The sequence below is a fragment of the Corylus avellana genome, chromosome 2 (assembly GCF_965113065.1).
Source record: "Corylus avellana chromosome 2, dhCorAvel1.hap1.2, whole genome shotgun sequence".
In the NCBI taxonomy this organism is placed as follows: domain Eukaryota; kingdom Viridiplantae; phylum Streptophyta; class Magnoliopsida; order Fagales; family Betulaceae; genus Corylus; species Corylus avellana.
The window spans coordinates 15,535,212-15,560,612 of NC_142491.1; the positions used below are offsets into that span (position 1 = coordinate 15,535,212).

A 25,401-nucleotide genomic window follows, 5' to 3' on the forward strand; every position below is an offset into this window, starting at 1 on the left:
TAGATAGATCAAAATTTATGGGCAATTTCACATGTCTAGGATAATTGTTAAACATGACACATATTCTAACCGAAACATCAGTTGCTTATAGCTGATAACAAGACAGGATGAAGTCAATGTTGTTATAATGTGAATCAACAACAAAGAATAATTAGACTTTGATGGGTTCAAAATGAATTCAATAATACTTCAAGTTCCCTTTCTCTGTCTATTTGGATGCACAACATGTCCTACGATTGTAAAAGTTACATGAGCAGTAAAACATACCTCTTCATATTCGTAATCATCATCTTGGCAAAATATAATCCCCTCACGTTCTTCATCCTCACGGACCTTACCTATGTTGTTCAATAGATGACCACAAAAATGTAACTAGATGAAATCAATTACATTTTTTTAAGCACTTATCAAAAAAAAAAAAAAAATTACATTTTTTAAGCAATGAATAAACCAGAAAAATAAAGGAGGAAATATTACCATCAGTATTCTTTCCATGATCAACATTTTCAACATTGAAAACTTTGGCTTCAACCTACAAGGGTGTGATTCCATATTATTGGACAAAAAGTACATATGCTCCTGGCTTGGCATTTAGGCTCGGAGTTTGGGATTTACAAGGTTCTTCCTCTTTTCTCTCAAGCCAACAGAGGCACTTTCTTCACAAATCAAATACTCTGCATGAACACTATCAATTGAGTTACTGAATATGATAGACCATTAAAAACTATCCATAATATGGCTACTATCACAATACGGACTCCAACATTACCAAAGGATCAAAATTTAGTTACTTACCTTTTTCTAGGGGGTCCCAATAATTCACTGAATCTCTAATAGTCAGCAACATATAGTAATGAAAACTTTTGGTCATTTGGGACAATTTAACAAACACTTCTATGCTGTTATGTGAAGGTCCACAGTAATTAATGAGTTGCAGAGTGCTTTTGCTTTTATCAAAAACAAGTTTCAGGACCTATCCATCAGCTATACCCCGAACTAAGTCTTATACTTGTGACAAAATAAATTTCAAGATCCCAAAGGAAAAATAATTTAATCACACAAGACACCAAGATTTAACGTACGTGGTTTAGTTTAACAAGCCTACATCCATAGGCGAAGACGACCAAGAGAAAATTCAATATAAAAAAAAAAAAATGCAGTTCAAACTGTAACTGGGAGAAAACTACTCAAAACCCAAAACCCCAAATCTCTCTCTCACACAAAAGAGAATTATAACAACAACAAAAAAAAAATCTTCCCTAAATTCTCTAAGTCGTGCAGCAATAAAATTGTGAGAAAACTGAATGAGACGCACTGTGTTTCACCTTCTCGTTCTCCATGGAGCTTTTGGTCGAGTAGATTGCTTTATAGGATTAAAAAGGCTGTTGAAAAATAGGACTCCAAATTCGTCCACAAATATTCCTACTAACACTTGAACTTATCACATCTTTATCCTCTTGTGCACTTGTGTCCCTCTCCTGGTGAAAAATAGATAGTTGAAGACACAGTTGTATAAGGGAACACTACCAAATAAAGCTTTCTGTTTTGCAATGAGAGTCCTTTAAGCACACTCTTTCAAACGGCACTCCTATAGTATAAATTAAAGAAAAAAAAAAGTTGAACTCACAAGAAGACAGTAGGCATGGGCAAGAGATAGAATAACCGAGTACAAATCCAAAACAGAATGACTACCTCCTTTGTAACCTGCAGAACAAGCATTCCAAAATTAGGGGTATATATAAAATCATTCACCTGATTGTGATAGAAAAAATCCAAATCTTCGTTTAAAATTAAGTCATCTATTGAAATATATACTCAGGAGTTCAAGGTTTCAACACAATAAGGAAAAGAACACATTCACAAATAGATATATCAAAATTTTAGAGCAATTTTCACCTCTCTAAGTGCATGTGCCCAATTTTTGTGCGGCCAATATTTTGAACTCCCGAAAACAATGTGTGGATTAAGAACATGACAAGCTCAAATACAATACAACCATGTATATATAGAACACTGGATAAGGTTCAATCTCCCACACAACATTTATAGATATGGCAAAAACAAACCCGGCTCTTTGATATACTTTTTATAAAAATGCTTAAGCTGTTTTGATGCTCACAACAGCTTCAGAAGAACTTTGGCCTGCCCTCGATGATCTAAAATTGTTAGCTTCTGAAGTCCACAGCTCTTGCAATCTGCAATTTAATACCTAAAACTGTCAGGATGATCAAAAAAGTCAATGACACATCATAACTTTTTACACAAACAAATATAAACAGAATATACACAAAGAGTCTCTCAAATAGAACTGATTTTTTTGTTCAATCTTTCTCAGACACACACATTCTTGTTTGTATACAAATTTTTTGAAATATGATATAATGAAATTATAATTAATAATTCAATTAGGGAAAGGTGATAAGATTAGATGAAATTATTCAAGTGGGATAATTAATATACAAACTGGATAATAATCTCAGTGCTTCTGCAATTGGTCACAGGGAATTGTTTAGCAACACCTTACACTTGGAGCAAAATATGTTGAAAAAAAAGGGGCCTATGAGTGGAGCTGTGGATACCTGATCCCCTGGATCTTCACATCTTTTGGGGCCTTGGCACCCAAATCTGGATGCTCTCGAACACTCCAATCACCTCCCCTGTCTCGGGCTTGCTCTTGCTCCTCCTCGTCTACTCTGCCTCCAGCAGGAAATGCAACCGCATTGTCATAACCGGTTGAGCCACCCCTTCCCTTTGGGTCCAGGAAAGACGAGCCACGGTAGGATGGCACCAGAAACTCTCCTCCACCCCTTCCCTTTGGATTCATATAATGCAAGAAAACAAAGAATCAGAGGCAATCAAGGTCATGTGAACAGTAGCCATCAACAATAACATATTTTGGGGGCTTCGTAATGCTGATTGGTAGTGGTTTGTATAAGGGATTATAAATAGATTTACAGATTAATAGGGGCTTGAAAGAGGTCTAATGTAATGGTGACTGAAATTAGGAACAAAACCCCAGAAAACAAAGAGAAAATCAAAACAAGAAGATGAGCAACAAATAAATAGTAAATTAATCAAGTTCGCCAATTAATTCTATAATACAACAAGACTTCCTTAAATAGAAGCATAATCCTAAAAATGAAAAGCTAATAACTCCCAATTAGAAAAAGAAAAAAGATTCCTAATCACTAAACAATCTATGTCCTGTATCTTCATTGGCTGCTACTTCTAGCTCATAGCAAGACAGGGTGTAGGATCATAACCAGCCTGTTATTCTTTTGTTCTACGTATCAAAGCAATGTGATCTACATCATGCTGAACAGTTAATCCATCACTAATAACAATTCAACCCATTACAGAATAGCTAAAATCAAAGAACTAATAATAAATTCAATCAAAAAAAAAATTAAAAATTTAAAAATTGTGATTGAATTTATTAAAAATTGTGCCCACCTATGATATTGGGAAAATCGTTTCGAGTATTGTATCCATTCTTCATTCGGAATTGCTTGATTTGAAACCAGGACATTCATTTTCGAGTGGAGGGAGAAATCAAATCATCACAAAGTGATCAAGATTACGAAGATATACAGGACAATGGACAAGGTTCAATCTCCCACACAAAATTTATAGATATGGCAAAAAGAAACCTGCCTCTTCGACATACTTTTTATAAAAGTGCTTAATCTGTTTTGATGCTCTAGGCAGCTTCAGATGAACTTTGGGCCACCCTACAATCTGCAATTTAACACCTAAAAATGTCAGGATGATCTAAACAAGTCAATGGCAATCATAACTTTTCACACAAACAAATATAAAAAGAATATACACAAAGAGTCTCTCAAATAGAACTGATTTTTTTTGTTCAATCTCTCTCTCTCTTATCACACACACACACACACTTGTTTGTATACAAAATTTTCGAAATACGACACAATGAAAAATCAAACACATATTAGAGTATGGCATATAAACTACACGCTACTTAATCAATATTTTTTTCCCTCCAATAAGATTACATGGGACAGTGACCCATGAATTAAGATGTTATTCATTCAAATTTTAATTGATAACACCAATGCAATGGAATGCATTTGATTCTTTTGCACACAGATGCAAGATCATAATGAGATGTTTTTCCATTTTCTGGTCCAAAGCTCAAACATATTGGAAAAAAGGCTTGATAATATGATTTTATCCTGCTATTGGCGCAAAACCACTCAGAAAAAACATTTCACCAATCTCAGTTCACTAGAAAAATGTTCACTATTCTTGTGTCCGTTAATGTATTCTTTGATTGAGGAGGAAACAACACAAAGAAAAAAATCCAGTTACATACCTTTTTGTAATGATTCGCAAATCTGTATTGACCAGCAACATGCAATTAGTGGTGAAAAACTCAATGGTCGAAAGCCTTCTCTCTCTGCTTGGTCGTTTGGGCATTTTAACAAACACTTGTGATACCGTTAACTCCAACAAGAATAGTCGCACCTTCACCAAACCGACAATAACAGCAGCAAGAGAGTTTTCCAACGGCAACATTCAGAAGACAGTCAAAGGAGCCTTCCGTTATGTGATGGAGACCCAAAATGCATGGGAAATCAAAGAAGAGCCCCAACCAAAAGAGTTGTCTTACGAAAGTTCAAAAAAAAAATTCTAGGTGCCATTGATCCATGGTCTGATTCTCCTCTTCTGGTTTTGGGTCATAGATGAACTTACCATCAATTTTAACGCAAGGAATGTGAGCTATCTTGTTCCAGTCTCGTCCTTGATCTTTCTTGCAGCGTTCTTTCAACAGAGGACAGTTTGCAATACGAAGTTGCTGGAGTGTGGGAGGCAGACCATCCTCTGGAAAGGATGTGATCTTTTCACAGCAAAAGATGCGAAGATCCAAGAGTGAGGGAGGCAGACCATCCTCTGGAAAGGATGTGATCTTTTCACAGCAAAAGATGCGAAGATCCAAGAGTGATGGAGGCAGACCATCATCTGGAAAGGACATCAGCTTTTCGCACCAACCAATTTTCAGAGTTTGAAGAGAGGAGAGGTATCGAAGGCCTTTGGAAGATAAGTATTTCAAATTCGGGAAGTTTCTGATGATGAGGGTGGTTAGAGAGGCTGGCAGCATCATCTCTTGAAAGGATTCCAGATGCGGACATCCACCTCCAATTTCAAGATGTTGAAGAGAGGTAAGTCTGTGCAATCCGCAGTTAAGCAAGGACTCAGTTATGTTGCAATCACTGATTTGAAGATGTTGAAGAGAGGTAAGTCTGTGCAATCCCCACTCAAGCAAGGCCTCAGTTATGTTGCAATCTCTGACTTTAAGTGATGTTAAGTTGGGGGAAAAACCTTCGTCCGGAAAGGATACAATGCCTGGACATTTTTCTATCCACAATTCTTGAAGAGAGGTGATGTTGTGTATGGAGTTGGGTAGGGCCTGCATATTCTTACAATCTCGAATCCACAGCGTTCTAAGGTTGCGAGGAAGCAACCCTCCGTCCGGGAAGGAAACAAGAGTTGAGCATCTCTCAATCTCAATGCGTTGTAGATGGCTAAGGCTGTGTATGCCCATGGGTAAGGATTTAAGGTTTTCACAATTCGAAATATAAATTTCTTCAAGAGATGAGCTGTGATGGAACGTTTTCGACACTGACTCTAGCATTTCACAATTGATAATGAGGAGGTGTTTAAGTGTTGCAGGAAATTCTTCGCTAGATGTTAAGGATTTGAAGGATGGACACGTGTCAATCAACAAGAACTCAAGAAGAGATGTGATGCTACTGCTGCTGTTGGTATCATCCTCGTCCACCAAAATCACCATATTCTTGCAATAACGTATCCCTAGGCGCTTTAGAGTTGGAGGTAGCTGGCCAATTGCAATGTGCGTCAGCGAATCACATTTATAAATACCAATACGCTCAAGAAACATGCTGTTGTACACCACTGCCTTTGGCAAAGATTCTATGGGACTGCGTGTGGATGGCATGCCCTGTTGTGGCTGCTCTTTTACTTCTTCTGCCACCAAAGAAACTAGTTTTTGACATCCCACAACCCGCATTTTACGAAGACGAGGGAGGGGTTGTAGTAATCCAACATCATTTGACCATAAAGGCATTGGCTCCTCACAATTTTCAATTATTAGATCTTCTACATTCATAAACCTTTCTACTGGACATCTAAATTCTAAAATTGTTGATAGAGACTTAGAGTCTAGTGAGGTGAAGTCCACCTTACCTTTGCGCACCACCCCTTTTGATCCTTCAATTTTTAGTTTGCAAAGCTCCGGAAAGCTTGAGATTGGAACAACCAATTGCTTGCATCTTTTTATAACAATATTTTGTAGTGAAGGAAGGTGGTTTGGTAACGTCCCCAACAGCTTGGGACAATTTTTAATAGAAAGCTGACGCAGGTGCGGAAACTCTCCATTAGGGCTCCAATTCTCCCATTCTTCCATATCCTCGAAATGCAAAGTCTCCAAAGATCTAAAGGCTTGTGAGCAACCCTCCCCATTAAATTCATGACCAACATTCTTCACTTCGGCCATGCCTTTAATGAAAAGGTGTTTGAGTAATGGTAGTTGGCTGACTGCTGGCAATGATGTGCACTTTCTACAATCTTCAATCCTTAGGAGCAACATATTAGGAAATGAATTACCTTTTAACCAAGTTGAAAATTCTATACCACCATAGCACTTAATAGCTAGCTCTTTCAAAGACTTGTTTGGATGTAGCATGTTAAGTATCTCTAATTCACTTGTTTTGTCTTCTGACTCATCAATGTTCCAACTCCATTCCAAACACAATGCTGAAAGTTCGAGCTTTTCAATTAACTTAGCATCCCTAGATTCAACGACATTCTCCAATTGTGAGATGATGAGTGACCCTCGAAGATGCAACAATGAACCGAGCTCTTTTAACGTGAAGCAATTGCCTTTTCCCACAATTACATTAGACAATGTTTGGAGACAAGTTAATTTACCTATTTGAGGAGGCATTCCTTCCAGTGTATCTGCATTGAGAATGTTGAGGTGGCGCAAGCTGACTAGGTTCCCCAACTTTGAAGGCAATTCCTTTAGATAATCACAGTTCTTCAATATCAATGTCTGTAAGTTGCGAAGAGTGGTTGTTGATTCAGGCAAGCCTCTAATATGAGTGTAAGAAAGGTCAAGGTATCGTAGATGCTTTAAATCACCAATTGAATTCGGTAGCTCAACTATGCAGTACCCACTCAAAGAGAGCACTCTTAAACGTTGTAATTTCGACAACAATTTAAGAGGAACATCATGAGTCAAATAACAGCTCCCCATCTCAGGTAGCATAAGAGGCATGAAGGTACGTAGACACATGAGTTCAGAAAAAACCTCAAACTTTTTAGGGCCATCAAAATAGTCACCCAGGTATGACAAATGCCGAACTTTTTTAGAAATTTGTCCTTTGTTGATGCCCTTAATTCTATCTTCCATTTTAAAGCATATATCTTTTGCAACCCACTGAGCCAAATCGTTGATGAGGTCATGCATCACAAATCGTGATTCCTCTGTATTTGATTGTTGGAAAAAGGACCTTGATAATAGATCGCAAAAATACTGGCTACCCAAATCTTCCATTTGCTCATCCCCTTCTTGTTGCTGAATTAGACCTTCTCCCATCCATAATAGAACTAGTTGCTGCTCTTCAAATTCATAGTCCTTGGGAAATATTGAACAATACGCAAAGCATCTCTTTAAATGTGAAGGCAGGTGGTGATAGCTCAACATAAGAGCTGGAACAATTTCATTTTTCTCTTCTCGTATATTCCAAATCTTGCTCTCCAATAAACCCTTCCACCCATCACGATCCCGTTTAGTGCGTAGGAGGCCTCCGAGGGTTTTTGCCGCCAAAGGCAAGCCTTTACACCTTTTAACGATTTCCTCGCCAATATCTTGAAGGTTTGGATGCGCACTAAAATCGCTTGCCCCCAATGCATGTTGGGTGAATAAAGACAAACAAGCATCATTTGATAACACATGCAAAGGGTAAGCTGGGACGGTGCCTGTCGTTGATGAAACTCCCTCATTGCGAGTTGTAATGACAATTGTACTTCCCAGAGCCCCTGTTAGGAAAGGAGCACGTAGGATAGTCCAGTCATGGTATTTCTCATTCCAAAGATCATCCAGAACCACTAGAAACTTCTTGCCTTCTAGTTTCTCCTTGAGTTTGACTTGCAACCAATTTTGATCTTTTCCATTACAATTCTCAGAGGTTAGAGATTGTAAAATTGTTTTTGTGACTCTCTCAGCATCGAAATCTTCAGAAACACAAGCCCATGATTTTAGATCAAAAAGGCCTTCCACTTTTTTATCATTGAATAAAAGCTGGGCAATAGTTGTCTTTCCTATACCCCCCATACCGAGTATAGGAATCACTGAGAGTTGAGCATTCCTACATTTTTCACTCAGCAACATTTCAAATAGAGCCTCTTTATCACTGTCCCTGCCATAAACATGCGGCTCAGTCACTACAGAAGTTGGTGCCATAATCCCTGCTTTCCTATATGACCTCCCATCGCCAGTTCCTTTCAATAATCTCAATTCATCTTCTTGAATCACCAGATCGTTGAATCGATTGGTAATTTCAGTGATCTTTGACTGTAGCCTAATGTTGATCTTAAGAGCATGTGGAGTCAAACCAGTACAACAAGTAGGGATGAGGTTGCGTACCTTACTTGTGCTGGCTTGATTTTCTCCCTTCAATTCGTGTAGCAAAGCTTCCGTGGCGAACTCATCAAGTATATCCTCCACATCGTAAGCCAAGTCTCTAAGATCATCCAGCCACTGTTTCACTGCCCTCTCAGTATGTTGCTTCTGGTCCGCATCATCAAGCACGGCCTCAATTCTTGACAACGTTTTCTTCCACTTTCCCAGCTTTTCTCCAAGTCCCTTGTATCTACGTGCAAACTTCAGCAACTCCGGAGACATCAGTTTTTCAAACAACACTTGGAGGAACGCAGCAAGGAAAATCTCTCCTACTGCCATAGTTTTCTTTGTGGAAAGGAATATTGAATCACGAAAAGATGCGAAGATAGCAAAGCTCTCAAACGCAGAAGTAATTGCAAGAAAGTTGCAAAGGTTTCTTCTGTGAAAGCTTAAAGAGTCTCAAAAGTTGTAAATTGCAAAGAAGTGGAAACTGCTAAGAAGAAGCTGGGACGTTTGTGGGGGCTTCCCATGTGCATGCTTTTCTAGTTTTCTTCTATCATTATTACTTGGACCCAATACGCTATAATTCACATCATTCTCATCACAACCGTTGGATATACAAAGACTTTATTCATCGAAAAAAAATATATACAAAGACTTGGTTACAAGTCTTCTCCCTCAGCCTTCTATATATTTTATGTGGAGTCCACCATAATTGGCCACATTCAGGAACCAATGGAATCCAAAGCTCTCTCTCTACCAACGGAACAAAAAGAAAGACAAAGAAACAAAGAAAAAGATTTACACAATCCATTAAAGTTCATCAATACCTCTCTGTACTACTTTTGTCGGCCATTGGGTATGCACTGGAAAAAGGGAATGAATTTATTAACTCTTAAACCCTTAAAGAAAATGAAACGGAACTAACTTGTAATTCTATATCATATGCTTAAACTGCACCCTTTAAAGATAAATGTAAGTAAAACATTTGGAAAGGCATGGGCAATCACATACTCTATTCAAAATATACAAGAATAAATAAATAAATAAAAATACATATGTAATTACATGTATTTTAATCATAAATCAGTTTCATAATCAGGATTAGAAAAGACCCGCAGTGCCATTAAAGCTCATCCAGCAAATCAAATTAAAGAGCTCGCCTTTTTTTTTTTTGAAAGAATTTGTTATCTTATTCCAATAAATCGCACTTTGCGATACAAATCAAAGAGACGGAGTAGACTCCTCTCGTATTACAATATCACGAACACACAGGGGTATTTCGTTAATCCATGTTGTATTCATGACATGCAAAATGGCCTCCTTAGCAAGCCCATGTGCGGCAGCATTACCCTCTCTGGGTGTAAAGGTGAAACAAGCATGGTTGATATCCCGGGTCAACATCTGGATGCCTTCCACTATATGACCATAAAAGCTCATCCTGTAAATCAGGATTAAAAAAGACCCGCAGTGCCATTAAAGCTCATCCTGCAAATCAAATTAAAGAGCTCGCCTCTAAGTAGATGCTCAATCATGGTTTCAACAACTTGTTACTGCAAAAAGTAAATGAAAATAAAAATAATAATAATAATAATAAAGCAAATATTAATTCTTATTTGTAAAGAACATCCCCACCAACCAAAACCCATTCCCCACCCCCAACAAAATTTAAAAGAAAATAAAATAAAAAGCATGTAAAACCAACTCCACCATAAAAAGCATTAATGCCACCGACACCATGTAAAACCAACTCCACCACCAACTCCACCATAAAAAGCATTAATTCCACCGACACCATGAAAACATCAATAGCAACCCCACCATAAAAGATTTACACTTCAGCAAATAGCGCTAATAATGAGTTTTTTTTTTTTTTTAATTAAAAAGAGAATGAGTTCAACTCTTAAACAATTAGAGCTAATAATGAAATGATATTAACAAAACTCAGCTGCCCCAAACTAAGTGAGATATATTCCTACTAGTAATTTAACTAATCACATCTTTATTCTACAACCTATGCATCTCATCTTGTGCACTTTGTGTCTCCCTCCCTCTAAAAATCACCGAGTTCAATGGAAGCCATTGTGAGTAGTATGAGAGAACATTACCAAACAAAGCTTTATGTTTCAATACTCTTTAACCACTCTTTCAAATGTCACTTATTGACTATCTAGTAGTTGATAACTTTGATTTTTTTTTATTATTATTATTTTTTTTTTTTTTTTTTTATAACTCTTGAATTTTATTTATATAATCGCCAATTGACATTTATTTTGGGATGGGTAGTCACCGATAGAGAACAACTAAAACTTTTCAATCAACAAATACTCATAGACACAACACTTACAAGAATCAAAGTTACTAAAACTACATAGAAATAGGCAAAAAGAAGTATCAACATCAGTTTGTATAGAAAATAAGTTTTAGTACACACATCTTTAAAATTTCATTACATACATTTAAGACATTGGAATCTACCATGACACAGCAAAAGGATCCTAGGAGCACAAAAGCAGAGGCAAGAAACAGGTTACTATTTGAACAGGCTGAACTTGCACGGTCCCCCACTTCCATGGCACTGTTCCTCGAGCAGGAATATTTAACCATGCTGCAATGAGACACGGTTAGCCGTGTATGTGAGTATCTAAGTTATATTAAAAAACAAATATGCCTTTATGAAAAATAGAAAACCAGTTTGAGTATATTTGTGTAGATGTTCTGAATGGGCAAAATAGAAATTATGTCCACTTTTAATTTTAAAAAAACAGAGACTTATTGATTACGTCAGTCTGTTTAACATATTTTCTATATAAGGCACAACAGTTAAGGCCTTGTTTGGCAAATGACTGCACGAACCTCAAGACCCACAACACTATTCTTGTTTGACTATTGATGTTGTTGCCCACCTACAGCATATTTGGATGGGAGAACCCAATTGTCCGTAAAAGACAAATATGTCCATTTTGGTATATTTTTGTGTGGGTGTTTTGAAGGGACAAAAGTCGGAATTGTTTACAATGATAAAAGGGTAAAATAGGAAATATTGACAATAAACCCATAACTGTCAGCATGCACCATTCTGCTTTTCTGTAGACTGTCTTCGACGCCCATTTATCAGCTACAGTGCCGTGGGTTGGTGAACAGTTCGAAGGGTTTTGCCAAACACGCACAACAATTTGTGTAGATATTCAGCCTCATATTTTCTATATAAGGCACAACAACTACTCCCTAACGTGATAGGGATTGTTCCAATAATAACATTTTGCAAAAAAAAAAAAAAAAACAAAACAAAACAAAAAGAAAAAAACAAAAACGACTAATAAATCATATTGGCTCTAGCAAATAGGAAGAAAAATAAGGAAAAGAAGAAGGATAAATGATTTAAATGAAAAGAAACAATAAATTAATAAAACCCCAAGCTGCAAGAAAGATAGCTTTTTTAAATAATAAGGGGCTGAAAAAAAAAAAAAAAAAAAAAAAAAAAACGGGAAGAGAATGTTTTACTATATAACTTTACTATATAACTTGCTCTTAAGGCACGAGCTTTTAATTCAATTGAGAATTCAAAAGAATGTTTTAGTTCTGATTTTTGAAGTAATGCGTGCATCCTTGACAATGGAAAGCAATATCTATATCACTAGAGAGACTCCTAATTTGATATGAAACCTCACTGAAGAATATCTTCTCCTACCCCAAGTTAAAAAATGTAAATAATTAATTACTGCATTATTTTTAGCCATTTGAGAGAGAGATGATTGCCATCACAGCTGTTGGACTGGTCCATTGGTGGTGATACAAAGACTGTTATGTAATTTAATGATGTCTTAGTGAAAATTTTTCCTTAAATCAATACTTGTAAAAAAAAATTCTTAATTATAAGACAACTATGAGGCTGTTTACACAACACCTCCCCCGTCAAATGCCATGGATCATGCCTCCCCTCTCAGAATCCCATCTACAATAATCCCACCGCTCCTGCTACGACCTCTCTACCAACAAGACCTACCATCTAGAGCTCCCAGAAGCTTGTTCCCCCGAGCTTTGCATTGACTCCTCCAACAGAACATAAAGAATCAGAACAATGCTATTGTTGCACTACATTAATAGAATACAAAAGTTCTGGAAAGTATTCACCCATAAACGATTCTAATAAAGTAGTTTGTAAATCTTAAACACCAAACTTGTGAAATCATAACAAGATTACCATTCCTTACACTCCTACCTACTCTAGTTCAAAGATGGCTCCCTAAAGAAATAGACCTTTAAACTCCCCATTTGCAAGTTGGCATACCTGATTGTATGATTGTGTGTCTGCAAAAGAGAGGTTTGAAGAAGTAAGAAACATTGCACCAGGTTTAAAAGAAACAACTATTTAATCACAAATGGCCACTCAATTGCTTCAATTTATTTTATTTTATTTGGAATTCAAGGAAGCCTAAACCAGAGCAACAATATAAGAACTAGAAGAAATTTGGCTACTCCAAATGAGATTTCAATGGAAGTTGTACAAGTATGAATCTGTGAGTAATAGCATGAGCACCAGAATTCAATTAATTAGCAATTCATACCAAATGTGTTACCAAAGTTGGTCCATGTTTCAGCATGAATGGACTGCTCACTCTCAGCAATACCAATCACCTCAACGTGAGTCATAGGAGGGACCTGTGGAAGTCCTTTTATAATCAATTGACGTTCATCTGTAGATTTTCCCGTTTTGATTTCGCCATCAGATTGAGTAACTTGAACAACTGCACGAACCTTCCTTCCTACATACATGGGCAACAACTCTGCATTGACAAAAACTGTGGGGCTTGATGTATCCATATGCTGAAAATTGACAATCACCCTAAACCAGTGTAAGATCAGTCAGTTTGGTCTTGCATTAGATTAGATGTCTTATTTCACATATTGGTTGAATAGATGTCAACGACGCATGCCTACAATCAATAATCTAAGAAACTTTTTTAATCATCAACACATAATGCAGTTTAATCTTCATTTCCTCAAATGCACATACCTCATACAGAACAATAATTTTTGAGAGATGAGAATACAAGTGATTGTTTTGTGGGTTTAAAGGAAGATCCTTGAGCTGAGACAAATTGCCTGTGAGAAGATTAAATACTAAGTTGGAGATCGTCCATCTCTTTGCATATGGTATGATATCTGGCATCCTATTAGTCCCCTCATATGCAAATTGCTGTGAGGATAATATGCCTTTTGGGATCAGGAAAGGAGCAAAAGTTGACAATATCATTGAAGGTTTTGAATGGAAATGGTTGTTTGTTCGGTCTCCAAAACGATTGGAAGTACAGAGAGCTCCTCCCAATTATTAGGCCAAACAAAGAAAATTGGGATATAAAATGAGTGAATGGCATCAATATTGAGTTCCTGATTAAGTACACTTGGGAAACCGTCCGACCAGTGGTTGACTAGCAAAAACTTGTCAGGCATGCTTAACAGCTTAAGTATTTGTTTGGATGTATTTGTTTGGGGTATGCTTAACAGCTTAAGTATTCTTGAACATTATTTTTCTATTTTATAATTACTTACCTTACCAAAAAATTATACTACATTTTTGAAGTACATAAAAAGTCCAACCAACCCCTTGGCAGATAAGTGTAATATATCTACTTGCATTTTCAAAATTAAGGGTGAAACATGTGAAAACTTTGTAAAATTAGCATTGCTCGCTTCCTCAAAGAGGTAAAGCCTTTATACGGTAAAATGGGCTAATTGCCTACAATAAGTAGCTATCAACAAGAATGCCTTCACGGAATCAGCTGTTGCTTTCAAGAATACTAGGAACTTAACACAAAATGCAGTATCATTTGCAAAAGGAACACCAGCTCCTTTGATTTAATAAATGATGTGAAGTGTTTGTTCTTGTTGAAATATTTTCAAAATAAATATATATATAGATATTATTTTGTGTCTTGGAAATGTTTTAAATGGAAGGTTTTAAAGAGCATTGAATGAAAGTTATCCCACATTGGAAAGAGTGAAGATTTTGTTGGCATTTATAAGTTCCAACAAATTTAAGTTGTTAAATGATCTATGCTAGGGTACACCCTAATACATGTTACCGTACGGTGCGAAGCACCGGAAGCACACGCGCGCGCGTGGCGTGGGCTGTAGGGCGCTAGTGGCGCACTTGGCACGGAGCGATCAGATCATGACCATTCATTTTTGGACGGTCAAGATCGTTCGATCTAGAGGTTTGATCTAAACCGTAGGATGCTTCTTAAGTAGATCCAATGGTTAGATCTACTAGATTGTTGATCTAACGATTGAGATTAAATAATTATTTAATCTAACGGTCAGATTTAAGTGCCAATTGGATTAACAGTTTACAGCAGTTTAATTTTCGAAATTCAAAACAGCAGTTTTATTTCGAAATTCAAGACAGCAGTTTAATTTTCGAAATTCAAAACAGCAGTTTTATTTCGAAATTCAAAACAGCAGTTTTATCTTCGAAATTCAAAATAGCAGTTTTATTTTGAAATTCGAATTTATCTGATAATAGATAATTATCTATGACAATTCAATTCTCTTTATTACCCTTGTTTGAATTTTTAAAATAAGCATTATCCTTTTATTTTTTGTCTCTGATTAGAATAGAAAATCTAAGGGTATTTTCGGGTTTTAATTTCGTTTGTGCATAACGCAGTTAAAAACACAGAGGTTTCTGGGCTCCATTGTATCCTGGAGAAAAATTTGCTGTAAACCCTGTTGCATACCAATTCTGGTGGGGGCAAATATTTTAAGGAAAGTGACGTGTAACACACCTTAGGAGCATTTTTGTTTTCTGTATTTTTCCCCTATTTGTATAACAATTCTTTGGTGTCTTGAATTGTACCCTAATTGATCCTGCACACATGAATTAGACCCTACACTTTCACTTATACAGACTTTCCAAATGTCTTGAAAGAACTGTGAAAACCCCTACCCCCAACCAAATAACAAAAATCCTACAAAAACTGTAATGTTCAAGAAGATTACCAACAGGAAAGCTCCACATGCACGCACACAAGGATAGATTTGGAAAAGACTCCAAAGCTTAAACAAAGGAAAACCCAATCATCAGGAGTACCAGCTTCTTAAGATTGAGCAGGTTTCACAAAATAAACACTCAGATATACAAAAAACATAAAATTGGTAGTCACTCATGCTTAAGAGGCTTATCATCAAACAGCTGGGATGCTCAAGACAACAGAAGAAGGGGTCAGATTGGTTCCCAGAATAAACAATTAACCAACAACCCAATTTTCGTACACAATAGCTAAATTGAACGAAAGAAATAAGATAAATCGACGACATACCTTTTGAGAGTGAGAGAGATAGAGAGACTGGAAACAAGACACAAAAGGCAAAACTGGTGGGCGCGGTAATTTGTAGTATCGAAGCTAAAGAGTGTTGGGGTTGTGACACGAAGAGGGCGAAGGACGGGAATTTTAAAGGTGCTCCTGATGGTTGTGGATATTTTGGTGGGAATTCAATGGTACTTTAACTTTTTTGGGGATGCCGCCATTTTTACAATTGTTATGCAAATAATTGTAAAAATTTATTATTTGGGAGTTTATTTTTAAAAATTGAGGTTTGAAAACATAAATAAATTAAAAAATTAAAAACAAAAATAAAACAAAATTGCATTTTTAAATCGCAGAAAGGGAGTGTTTTTAAAAATGCATTCTTTTAAAAAGTTAAACTATGATTTCAAAAATTAAATTACGATTTTACCTCTTAACTGCATTTTTTAAAATTATGTTATTTTCAATTGTACTTTTAAAATCGTTATTTTTAAATTGTGCTTTTTTTTTTAACTAAAAACCCCAAAATCCAAATGTTCATTTTGTAAATTGCACAAAAGATTGGTGTGTGAATTCCTGTGAACATGCTTTTAAGATAATACACTGTTTGAAAAGGGACTTTCGCATGCTTTCAGTTCTCTCTTAGGATGTTTGATCAAAATCACAGTATATTTGATCCTGAAGCAGGTGACCAAAGGAGAATTTTATTGCTCATGCTTGTGGAGCAACATCTGCTGACCGTAGTCGTATCATGTAGTGTACAGAAAGGTTTGAATCTCACATTCAAAAAAGATGTTATATAGAATAATTGGGTTCAAACCAATTAGCTTAAGCTTTTGTATTGATCATTGTCTCAACATACGACATAAATTGAGTTATACTATTTAGTAGACTACTATACAACTGTCATATGACACGAATAACTGACAATGAAAATGAGCCCATATATATATATATATATATATATATATATATATATATTAAAGGTAACTTTCAATGCCATATCATCTTAATTGTATTATTGCAAATCAAAAACTACACATCCAACAAGCTTTTGATCTGTGTACTGCTTATAGATGGATAGATTAAACATGAAACACCGCATCACCAAACAAGAAACTCCCAGAGGAGTACCAATCAAGTACATGATTCATCAAAACACAAGAAATTAAACGTTCAACTACCAATGTCAATAAAATCTTCCATTCAACAAAACTTGAAAAAGTCTAGCAAAAACGGAACTAGCTTTCCATAACTTGCACAGGGAAAATTCCTGTCAATTAGGTATTAGTGGCCCTAGTGTAGATCTGCTGACTGGCATGAGAAGAGATCATCCTGATGGCACCCCTGGCCATCAAATCCTTAATTGCTCTGCGTGCTAGAGATCCACTAATCTGAAATTAGGTAATAAAAAAGAGAATCATTAATCAACCATAATCATTAGGTAAAATTAAATTTATCCCTTAACTAATGGCAAGCAAAGCAACTTGTTTCGAATATTAAATTCAAATGTATCAACTACAATGAAGCAATTTAAATTGTTGCAAATGCTTCAGATTCTATGTATTGCATAACATTAATTTATATTGTTCATTTCTTATCATCAGAAACTATGGCCTATTGGAAGCATTTTCTATCCCTATCTACTTATTCTTTTCCAACAACAAAAGAGAAGATTAGAATGGTTTAACAACTTATTTACTATACTACATTACACCGCCACAGGATCTAAACTAACAAATAAAGAAAGGCATGAATTTATTCTTCTGATAAATAGGATAACAAAGAAAAGCAAACTCTTAATTACAGAAGAACAAATAGCAGTGGGGTAATTGACAAGGGAGAAAAGAGAAGTACTCGGCATTTAAAACTAGAACACCAAGACATTTACATTTTCCTTCTTAGAGAAAAGAACAATCCCACAAAAAGTGAATTAACATAATTTTAAGAGAAACAATCAGTGGAAAGTTTTTTACACACATAACACTCACGCATTAATATGCTCCAATCTCTTAGATAAATTTTGGGCATTACACAATGTATGAGGTATAGCACATGTTTGCATAAGGGTGAATTCGGTAAACCAAAACAAAGAAAACAAGGCCTCTAAGGTTTTAACACCAAGGGCAAATTATTACATGCCCCAGTGACTACGAGAAGTATGAACTCTTACTACATTTCAGATGACGAGCATGACAAAAGAACATAATTGCAACATGTAAAATATCAAGTGAAAAAACATAAAGAAGAAGGAAAAAAACAAATCTCTAACATACCCTCAACCGATCAGACAAGATGGATGGTGTGACAAGCTTGAACTTGGGAGCTTCAGTAAGAAGCTTGTCATAAGTCGCCTGATCGAACAGAACCATGTTGTTCACCTTCTCCTTTTGCTTACCCTTGCTCCATTTCTACAATTACAAAAACAACCTGAGAGAGTCAACGCAGAAATCTCAACCAAATCAAACCAAAAATCAATGCCAGCTAAGACGGTATCACCAAAACATCCCAAATCTCAATATAGAACAAAACTACCAATCATAAAATAAAATTCAAAACCCAAGGCTCTATAATCCCCCAAATGAAGATAAATTACTCATACCTAATAAATGCAACAAAAAATCTAAACCTGCAATTAAATCTAGAACTAATAGCTAAAGAATATCAGCAAGACAACCCAAAATCTAAATATAGAACCCAATTACAAAACATAAGAAAATTCAAATACCAAGTGTCCCAATAATCTACGATGCAGATGACTAATTAAACCAAAAAAAAAAAAATCTAAATCTACACAAAGAACACTATCTAGTAAAATAATGGCGTAAAACATTATATAGAACTGATAATACCCATTGTAAATAATGAAATTCATGCCAATGGAACCCAGAAACTAAATAACAGCCATTCAAATACTATAAATTCTAACCAGGCACCACATACGACGCTAAACACAAACATAGCTCTGACCCAAACCCTAAGAGTTTTACCTTCTTCTTCTGCTTGCCTCCGCCGGACTTAGCGGGCTTCGAGGACGGAGGAGGAGCCTTCTCTTTCTTCGGCGCCTACATCACGAAAAAACCAAATATGAGAGAAACAGAAAATAACACTTCAGAACACGAATAGGCGATGAGTTCAGGTAGGGTTTTGTACCATTCGATCTTGGAGTTGATCTCTAGGGTTTCTGGGGGGCGCCTTAGAGAAGCTACTAGCGGAGCAAAATGTTGAACTTTTTGGGAAAAGAGTATGTTTATATAGCGTGACCGAGAGAGCTAGGGTTTTTTAGAAGGGAAAATATGGAGGGTGTTTGGGTGCTGGTATTGAGGAATGGGATTGTCTGGGATAGGTGTATTCCTGTTCTGTTTCGAATGCAAAAACATTAAAAAAATAAAAATATAAAATATAAAGACGGAGTGTCTAGTTTGGTAGATACGATCACTGATAGTCTGATTATAAGGTCAGAATTTTTTAGTTATTGGCATGCTTAGGAAAGGAATTGATCACGGAGGTAGAAAAATAGAGTTAAATAAAAATTTAAGAGGTAGTTCAATCGGCTAAGATTATGTCTAATAAAGTAAAAGTCACTCGTTCGAATCTTTTATACCTCTCTTGTGCGAACATGTAAAAAAAATATATAGAGAGTTAAATAAAAACTAATTACAAATATTAAAGAATATAATTAATAAATAAGAGTAAATATATTATAAGTCATTGGCTCTACGCGCTAAAATTTTTATTGAGAGTGTCGACGCTCTTAGGGATATCTTTTTGGTTATTGCATTGGTTGCTAGTACAATCTAAAATTAGAGTACGTCTATTTCTTTTTTATTGTCTATGAGAGCAACATTGGACATTTTCTCAGAAAGCAAAAAAAAAAAAAAAAAAACTAGATGCTTTCATCTTTTCTGTTGTGAAAGGCATTGGCAGTTCCAAAAAAAAAGCTTGAACCGATCAATAATTGTACATATAATTGATTCTTATTCTTACAGTTTGCATAATATGCATAATCTACATAGTTTGGTTCCATTATCTTTTTCTAGTGAAGTTTATGTACGAAGGTGTTCTGCAGAACGAGTTCAACAACCTCGTGAAGTGCTCCATGCTCGTGCGAAAGGAGCTTTTTATGCTCCTCTGTTTCTGGCCTCCATAAATAGAGCAAAACAGAGCCACAAATACTAAAAAAATGAAAGATGAAAAAGAGAAATTAGGTGAAGTGCCATAGTAACACAAGACATTTTTGGAAAAGTTGTTATTAAGTTATCATTCGCAAAACTAAAATCAATTTAATTACTGGATCTTTCTGTAAATCTTTCACTGTAAACAGTGTATTAAGAAGTTCATATATTGGACTGATTAGTAAATATGACAGGGTTCCACAAAGTGATTACGTAATTAGCTCTATGCCAAGCAGTGGTTAACGCTAAACTTTTAGTGTATTTCAGAACATCTCTATACTATATTTGGCAACCATATTCATCCAAAAATCAAAATATTTGGCAACCATAGGATTTTATCAAAAAGAAGCAAATCTTTATAGTGGTAGGCCTTTCTACATGCATGCGTCCGCCGGAATGCCGCATTGGGTCTCTCTGGATTTTTATTTTTTTATTTTAGATTTAATTTTTAAATTAAATTAATAAAAAAATTAATATGATAACGTGGCAACACGGTGCATTTTGATTGGGACTAATAGCTGTTAGAAAATTTTGACAGTAGGAACTTTTTGGCATCTCGATTGATTAAGGGAGTAAATTAAATTAAATAAAATTAAAAAAAAAAATCTTAGGGAGAAAATTTGTTTTGCGTGTCCAAGGACTTATAATATATTTACCCATAAAAAAAATATACAATTCAACAAAATCTAATTATTAAATAAAACATATAAAAGTATTTTACAATTTATTTTGTTACGCTTAGAATTAATTTATTCAATTGTTCTCGACGAATTTTCATATTTTGAAATCACTGCATGATTTCTTTATTGATGTTAGTTTTGAATATATCTTTCACAATGTAGGTAACCAAACAATAATTCATCCACTCATCTCCAACTCGGTTATGCAATTTATTTCTAGGGAACAACACACTTTACCCCCCCAAAGTTTAAGCCGATTTTCAATTCGACCTCCAATATTTTAATTTTTACAATGCACCCCATCCAAGTTTAAAATCTTTTCAATTCGACCTATCTTTTAGTTAAAGCTGTTTTGATTGACGGAAAAGTGATCTGTGATTCGCACGCGATCACTTATGCATCTTTCTTCCCCAAAATGCCCCCTAAAATTATCCCAACCAAAGATCGGGACGCGCCACCTCCACTCCATCAACGAAGACCTTGGTAGAGATGATGGTGTCTTTTCCATTCTTGGACCTCTCGGAGGTGACGGTAATACAATGGCTTGGGCTCAAGGTTTCGATCTTCGAGCCGAAAGGGAGCTTCTGGAGATAGTTGATGGTTAAAGCGCCACGAATGAGGAATTTGCAGAGGATGTTGGTGACAGAGCAAGAGTCACAGGCCTGATGGATGAGTCGGTGGGAGCGAAGGGACCGGTCCAAGCCATGGAGGTGGTGGATTCAGAGAGTGAGGGTGCAGCAGTGGAGAGCTTGTGGTAGCCAAGATGGGAGAGGATCGCAAGGAGGAGAGATGTATGGAAGAAGAACGAATGGTCTTGGGGAGATAGTTGTGGTGTTGCTGCTGGTGGTGATGAAATTGAATTTGTTGAAGGCGTGAAGCTTTGCTCGAGTCCTTCAATGTGGTCGCATTGGAGAAGCAGAGCGATGCAAGGAACGAGAGATCAAGAACATTGAGTGATTTTAAGGGGCATTTTGGGGAAGAAAGATGCATAAGTGATCATGTGCGAGTCACATGATCACTTTTCCACTAGTCAAAACGGCTTTGACTAATGGATAGATCGAATTGAAAAAAATTTAAACTTGGGTGGGGTGCATTGTAAAAATTAAAACATTGGAAGTTGAATTGAAAATTGGGTCAAACTTTGGGTGTAAAGTATACTTATCCCTATACTTTATTTTTAAGAATATTTATTACTGAAAAGACTCTTTCAAAAGTAGGCATATCAACTGGTAGAATCAATAACAGTGTCACCAATGAATAAACCAATGGATACACTATATTCTTTTTGATCTCTAAAATCTTCTCAACATAGTGTTCAAACTCTTTTAAGTGTTGCAAATTATTTAATATAACACATGTCAATGATGTATGTAATTTCAATCTAATTATTCAAGGTAATAAGTTGAACTAATGCAATAATTAAATTAAACAAGACAAATTAATTTATCCTTATTAAAGGTGGCGAATGTGTCATTCGAACTCAAGCACGCAACACAAAATAATAAAGAAAAATTCAATTACCCCTAATGTTTCATTACTTTTCCATGGTACGATTAATCTTTAAAAAGTTGCAATGTCAAGTCACGAGCTATGAAAAATTTGCAATGGCATCCTTATTGTTAGAATTTAAGATTAAATTAGACGGTATACAGGTAAAATGTCTCTTATTCCTCTGTAAAACTTTTAAAAATACAAAATTACTCTAAATAAATATTTAAAAAAGAAAAAAGAAAAAAGAAATAGAACCCACGGCTGGTTGTAGGTCACATTGTTTAATACTCAAAATTTTATTTCCTAGATAAATAAATATTAATTTTGAAGGTATATGAGATTTTTTTTTTTTTTTTTTTTGAATATCAAGACTTTCCATTGATTTGAATAAAGCCTTGCTCAAAGAGAACAAGCTCACAGATACATAGGGGATGAGAATCCGTCCAGAAGAATTCCTGTCTAAGGGATAAATTTCGCTAAGCTATGAGCCACTCCATTACCTTTGCATATGTTAATTCCTTAACGTTGTTATTTGTTTGATTTTGTTTTGTTTTTATGTTTCAGGGCTTTAAATAACAAATACAAGAAAAACCATTGATTTTGGAAGTAAAATGAAATTTACTGTAGCATCACTGTAGCAGGTTACTATAGCAATTACTGTAGATGGTTACTGTAGCTACAGTGCGCTTGAGCCCACACGGGCGGCAGAGACAAAAAGGAGTCCGAAATTGATAAGGAAAGTTTTTCTAGGTCTCCCAATCCGATTGAGAGACTGAATTACGATTTTTCTAGGATTCCTAGGGCTTCTAGAGTTCTCATAATCCCTATAAATAGGCCTCTAAGCATTGAGAAAAAACACACTGTTTCCTAGAGCTAGAAATCAAAAATTTGTCTTTGCTGCTTAGAAGATCATGAGCGGCTAAACCCTTTCGTGGGGTGTTGATGTAACCCTATCCAAGCACAATGGTTTGATTGTATTTAATTTCTATATTTTCAATTTATGCATGTTGATTATATAACTATGAGAATTGCTACCTTTTGATTCTGTTCTTAATTATTAAATGCAATTGTTCTTAAATTCCAAAATCAATATTTGTGAAATTCTTCTCTTATCTTAGAAAGTATTTTACTTTTGTTGATCTCAAATCATTCTTGTTTTCTGTGATTATGAGGATGATGGTTATACAATGGGTTTAATTAACATATTATCAATAGGATTTGATAGGCCATGCCTAGAGGAGACGGATTGTACTACACCTTAGTTTAGTGCAATTTAGGTAGATTGTCTATGCCAACCGAAGATGGGTTACACTTATTCATTGATTGTATGTATCTTGTTAAAGAATTTGATAATTTATACTTAGGGAAGACGGGTTGTACTGCATCTTAGTGGTTATGTGGACGATTCGTGCCAACCGAAGATAGATTATGGGATTAAATATGATTAGCCATTGTTGAGCGGATAGAGGTGAAGTCAATACCTTACACTCTCTCTCTTATTTTAAATCTCTTTTATTTTCATGCACTTTAGTTTTAAAGAAAATCAAATCAATTATCTTTTTAATTAAGTTAATTTTGATCTTTCGAATTTGATAACAAAACCCCTGCAGTCATTGAGGTTCTACACCCTCTCTATAGCCATATCTTACAAAGATTCATCTTATTGCGAGTGGTTATTTTTATAACTGATATTTTTGGTCACAAAAATACCACATCACTAACAACACTGACTGCATGTGAAACATCTAGACGAATGCACACCATAATACACATGATGCTTCCAAACGCACTAGAGTAAGGTACATGCATCATGAAATGCTCTTCCTCCTCACTCTACTATGCTAACACTATTGATAGTCTAAAATTATTTGAAGAAGACACATCACTTGAATTTGTCACCGTACTGCCCTGATTAGTAGCTCATTGTCTATGCTTGATGATAATATATGCTTATGTTATGATTTTTAGATACCTCAAATTTATTAATTTCACCTTCCTATGCATTTACTCTAATTATGCTAGAAAATGGTGATTCTCCAATTAACTAAATTAGGGCAATTGCCAATAACCCTATCAAACTGATCAATGCCATTTTTGGGGGCATTACAATAAAGAAGTCTATTAAAAGGTCGATGAAGAAATGCACTCCATGAAGATGGTAGGCTAAGAGACAAGCAAGTGAGCTTGTTGTTCTCATAGAGTCTATGCTAGGAATAGGATTGTGAATCAGATATTTGGTCAGCGGAAAAATCAAATTCGCATGCCCAAGAACTCTTTATGAAGAACATGTGAAAAACAATTGCTATCTAAAATTAAGTTGCAAGAACGAAAAACACTTGCTTGGATATCAATAGCCACTCCTGGCTTTAGGCAAAATTCTTTTTGCTTCTCCAAGAAAATGTTCTTTCTTGTTCAAGAGTACGAAAAACAAATTCTTCTTCTTTTTCAAGAACATGGAGAACAAGTTTTTCTTTCTTAAAGAACACGACAAATCTCAGGAATGATGTGACCTCTATATCTTCTCACCAATGACTAAAAACAACCAAGAGAGTATGAGCACTTACTTGGCTCTTCAATTCTTAAACTTTTTTTCTTCATGGGTTAACACAAGAACTATTGATTCTAAGAGAGTTTCTGAAAATTAATTATCAAGACAACTTGATAGGATGATTGATTGGAGAGCTTAGGCTCTTCTCTATTTACAGGCTTAGCAGGGAAGCAAAAATTTAGATTTAAGCAATGTGGGACAGGGATTTTTAAAACAAATTCAAGGGAAACTAGGAGAGTGTCATGGGCCAAGGAGAATTCTCCTTGGTCCATTCGTTCTTACCCTTGAGAATTGAGCCTGATCATCGTTCCACAATCTACAATCATATGTGTTCTACAACCGTGAAGAAGTCTACCGAAAGGTTGGTGAGAAAATGTGCTCTATGAAGATGGTAGGCTAGGAGACAAGCAAGCAAGCTTATTGTTTTTATAGAGTCTAGAGACTTACAAGGGTTTGTGAGTATTTTCTACTGTCAGTAATCTGAATATTCGTATAGTGATTTCCTAGGTTTGGTTACCGATAGTGG

The 25,401-nt window shown here is 35.7% G+C and overlaps 3 protein-coding genes across 11 annotated transcripts; all 3 read right to left on the reverse strand.

Annotated features, from left to right (window-relative positions):
* Positions 1–533: 533 nt before the first annotated feature.
* Positions 534–9,163, reverse strand: LOC132175334 (putative disease resistance RPP13-like protein 1). Of its 8 annotated transcripts, none has more exons than XM_088513073.1 (7): positions 4,340–9,163; positions 3,668–3,738; positions 2,580–2,812; positions 2,120–2,195; positions 1,628–1,704; positions 1,326–1,478; positions 534–674 (listed from the first exon to the last, which is right to left on the reverse strand). In XM_088513073.1, the coding sequence occupies exon 1, from the start codon at positions 9,008–9,010 to the stop codon at positions 4,643–4,645; it is 4,368 nt and encodes a 1,455-aa protein (XP_088369199.1). In that variant the 5' UTR covers positions 9,011–9,163; the 3' UTR covers positions 534–674; positions 1,326–1,478; positions 1,628–1,704; positions 2,120–2,195; positions 2,580–2,812; positions 3,668–3,738; positions 4,340–4,642. The 8 variants fall into 8 exon arrangements, with proteins under 8 accessions (XP_088369199.1, XP_088369201.1, XP_088369202.1 ...); XM_088513075.1 differs by having other exon boundaries at positions 1,326–1,382; positions 2,084–2,195; XM_088513076.1 differs by having other exon boundaries at positions 534–685; positions 1,326–1,382; positions 2,084–2,195.
* Positions 9,164–12,744: 3,581 nt separating this feature from the next.
* On the reverse strand, positions 12,745–16,171 carry LOC132175341 (replication protein A 14 kDa subunit B-like). Of its 2 annotated transcripts, none has more exons than XM_059587270.2 (3): positions 15,994–16,171; positions 13,240–13,498; positions 12,745–12,982 (listed from the first exon to the last, which is right to left on the reverse strand). In XM_059587270.2, exons 2-3 carry the CDS (start codon positions 13,493–13,495, stop codon positions 12,918–12,920), a joined length of 321 nt encoding a protein of 106 aa, XP_059443253.2. In that variant the 5' UTR covers positions 13,496–13,498; positions 15,994–16,171; the 3' UTR covers positions 12,745–12,917. The 2 variants fall into 2 exon arrangements, with proteins under 2 accessions (XP_059443253.2, XP_059443244.2); XM_059587261.2 differs by having other exon boundaries at positions 13,240–13,517.
* Positions 16,172–17,109: 938 nt separating this feature from the next.
* On the reverse strand, positions 17,110–19,229 carry LOC132175371 (small ribosomal subunit protein eS25w). The gene is made up of 4 exons (XM_059587309.2): positions 19,135–19,229; positions 18,972–19,046; positions 18,258–18,392; positions 17,110–17,375 (listed from the first exon to the last, which is right to left on the reverse strand). Exons 1-4 carry the CDS (start codon positions 19,135–19,137, stop codon positions 17,262–17,264), a joined length of 327 nt encoding a protein of 108 aa, XP_059443292.1. The 5' UTR covers positions 19,138–19,229; the 3' UTR covers positions 17,110–17,261.
* Positions 19,230–25,401: the final 6,172 nt, after the last annotated feature.

Bases quoted from the DNA above. Each gene is read 5' to 3' on its own strand.
- LOC132175334 (XM_088513074.1), bottom strand. From the start codon at position 9,010: ATGGCAGTAGGAGAGATTTTCCTTGCTGCGTTCCTCCAAGTGTTGTTT.
- LOC132175341 (XM_059587270.2), bottom strand. From the start codon at position 13,495: ATGGATACATCAAGCCCCACAGTTTTTGTCAATGCAGAGTTGTTGCCC. The intron at 12,983-13,239 runs GTATGAATTGCT...TCTCTTTTGCAG, and splicing joins CAACTTTGGTAACACATTTG to ACACACAATCATACAATCAG.
- LOC132175371 (XM_059587309.2), bottom strand. The intron at 18,393-18,971 runs GTAAAACTCTTA...TTGTAATTGTAG, and splicing joins GAGGCAAGCAGAAGAAGAAG to AAATGGAGCAAGGGTAAGCA. The intron at 17,376-18,257 runs GTATGTTAGAGA...ACCTAATTTCAG, and splicing joins TCTTGTCTGATCGGTTGAGG to ATTAGTGGATCTCTAGCACG.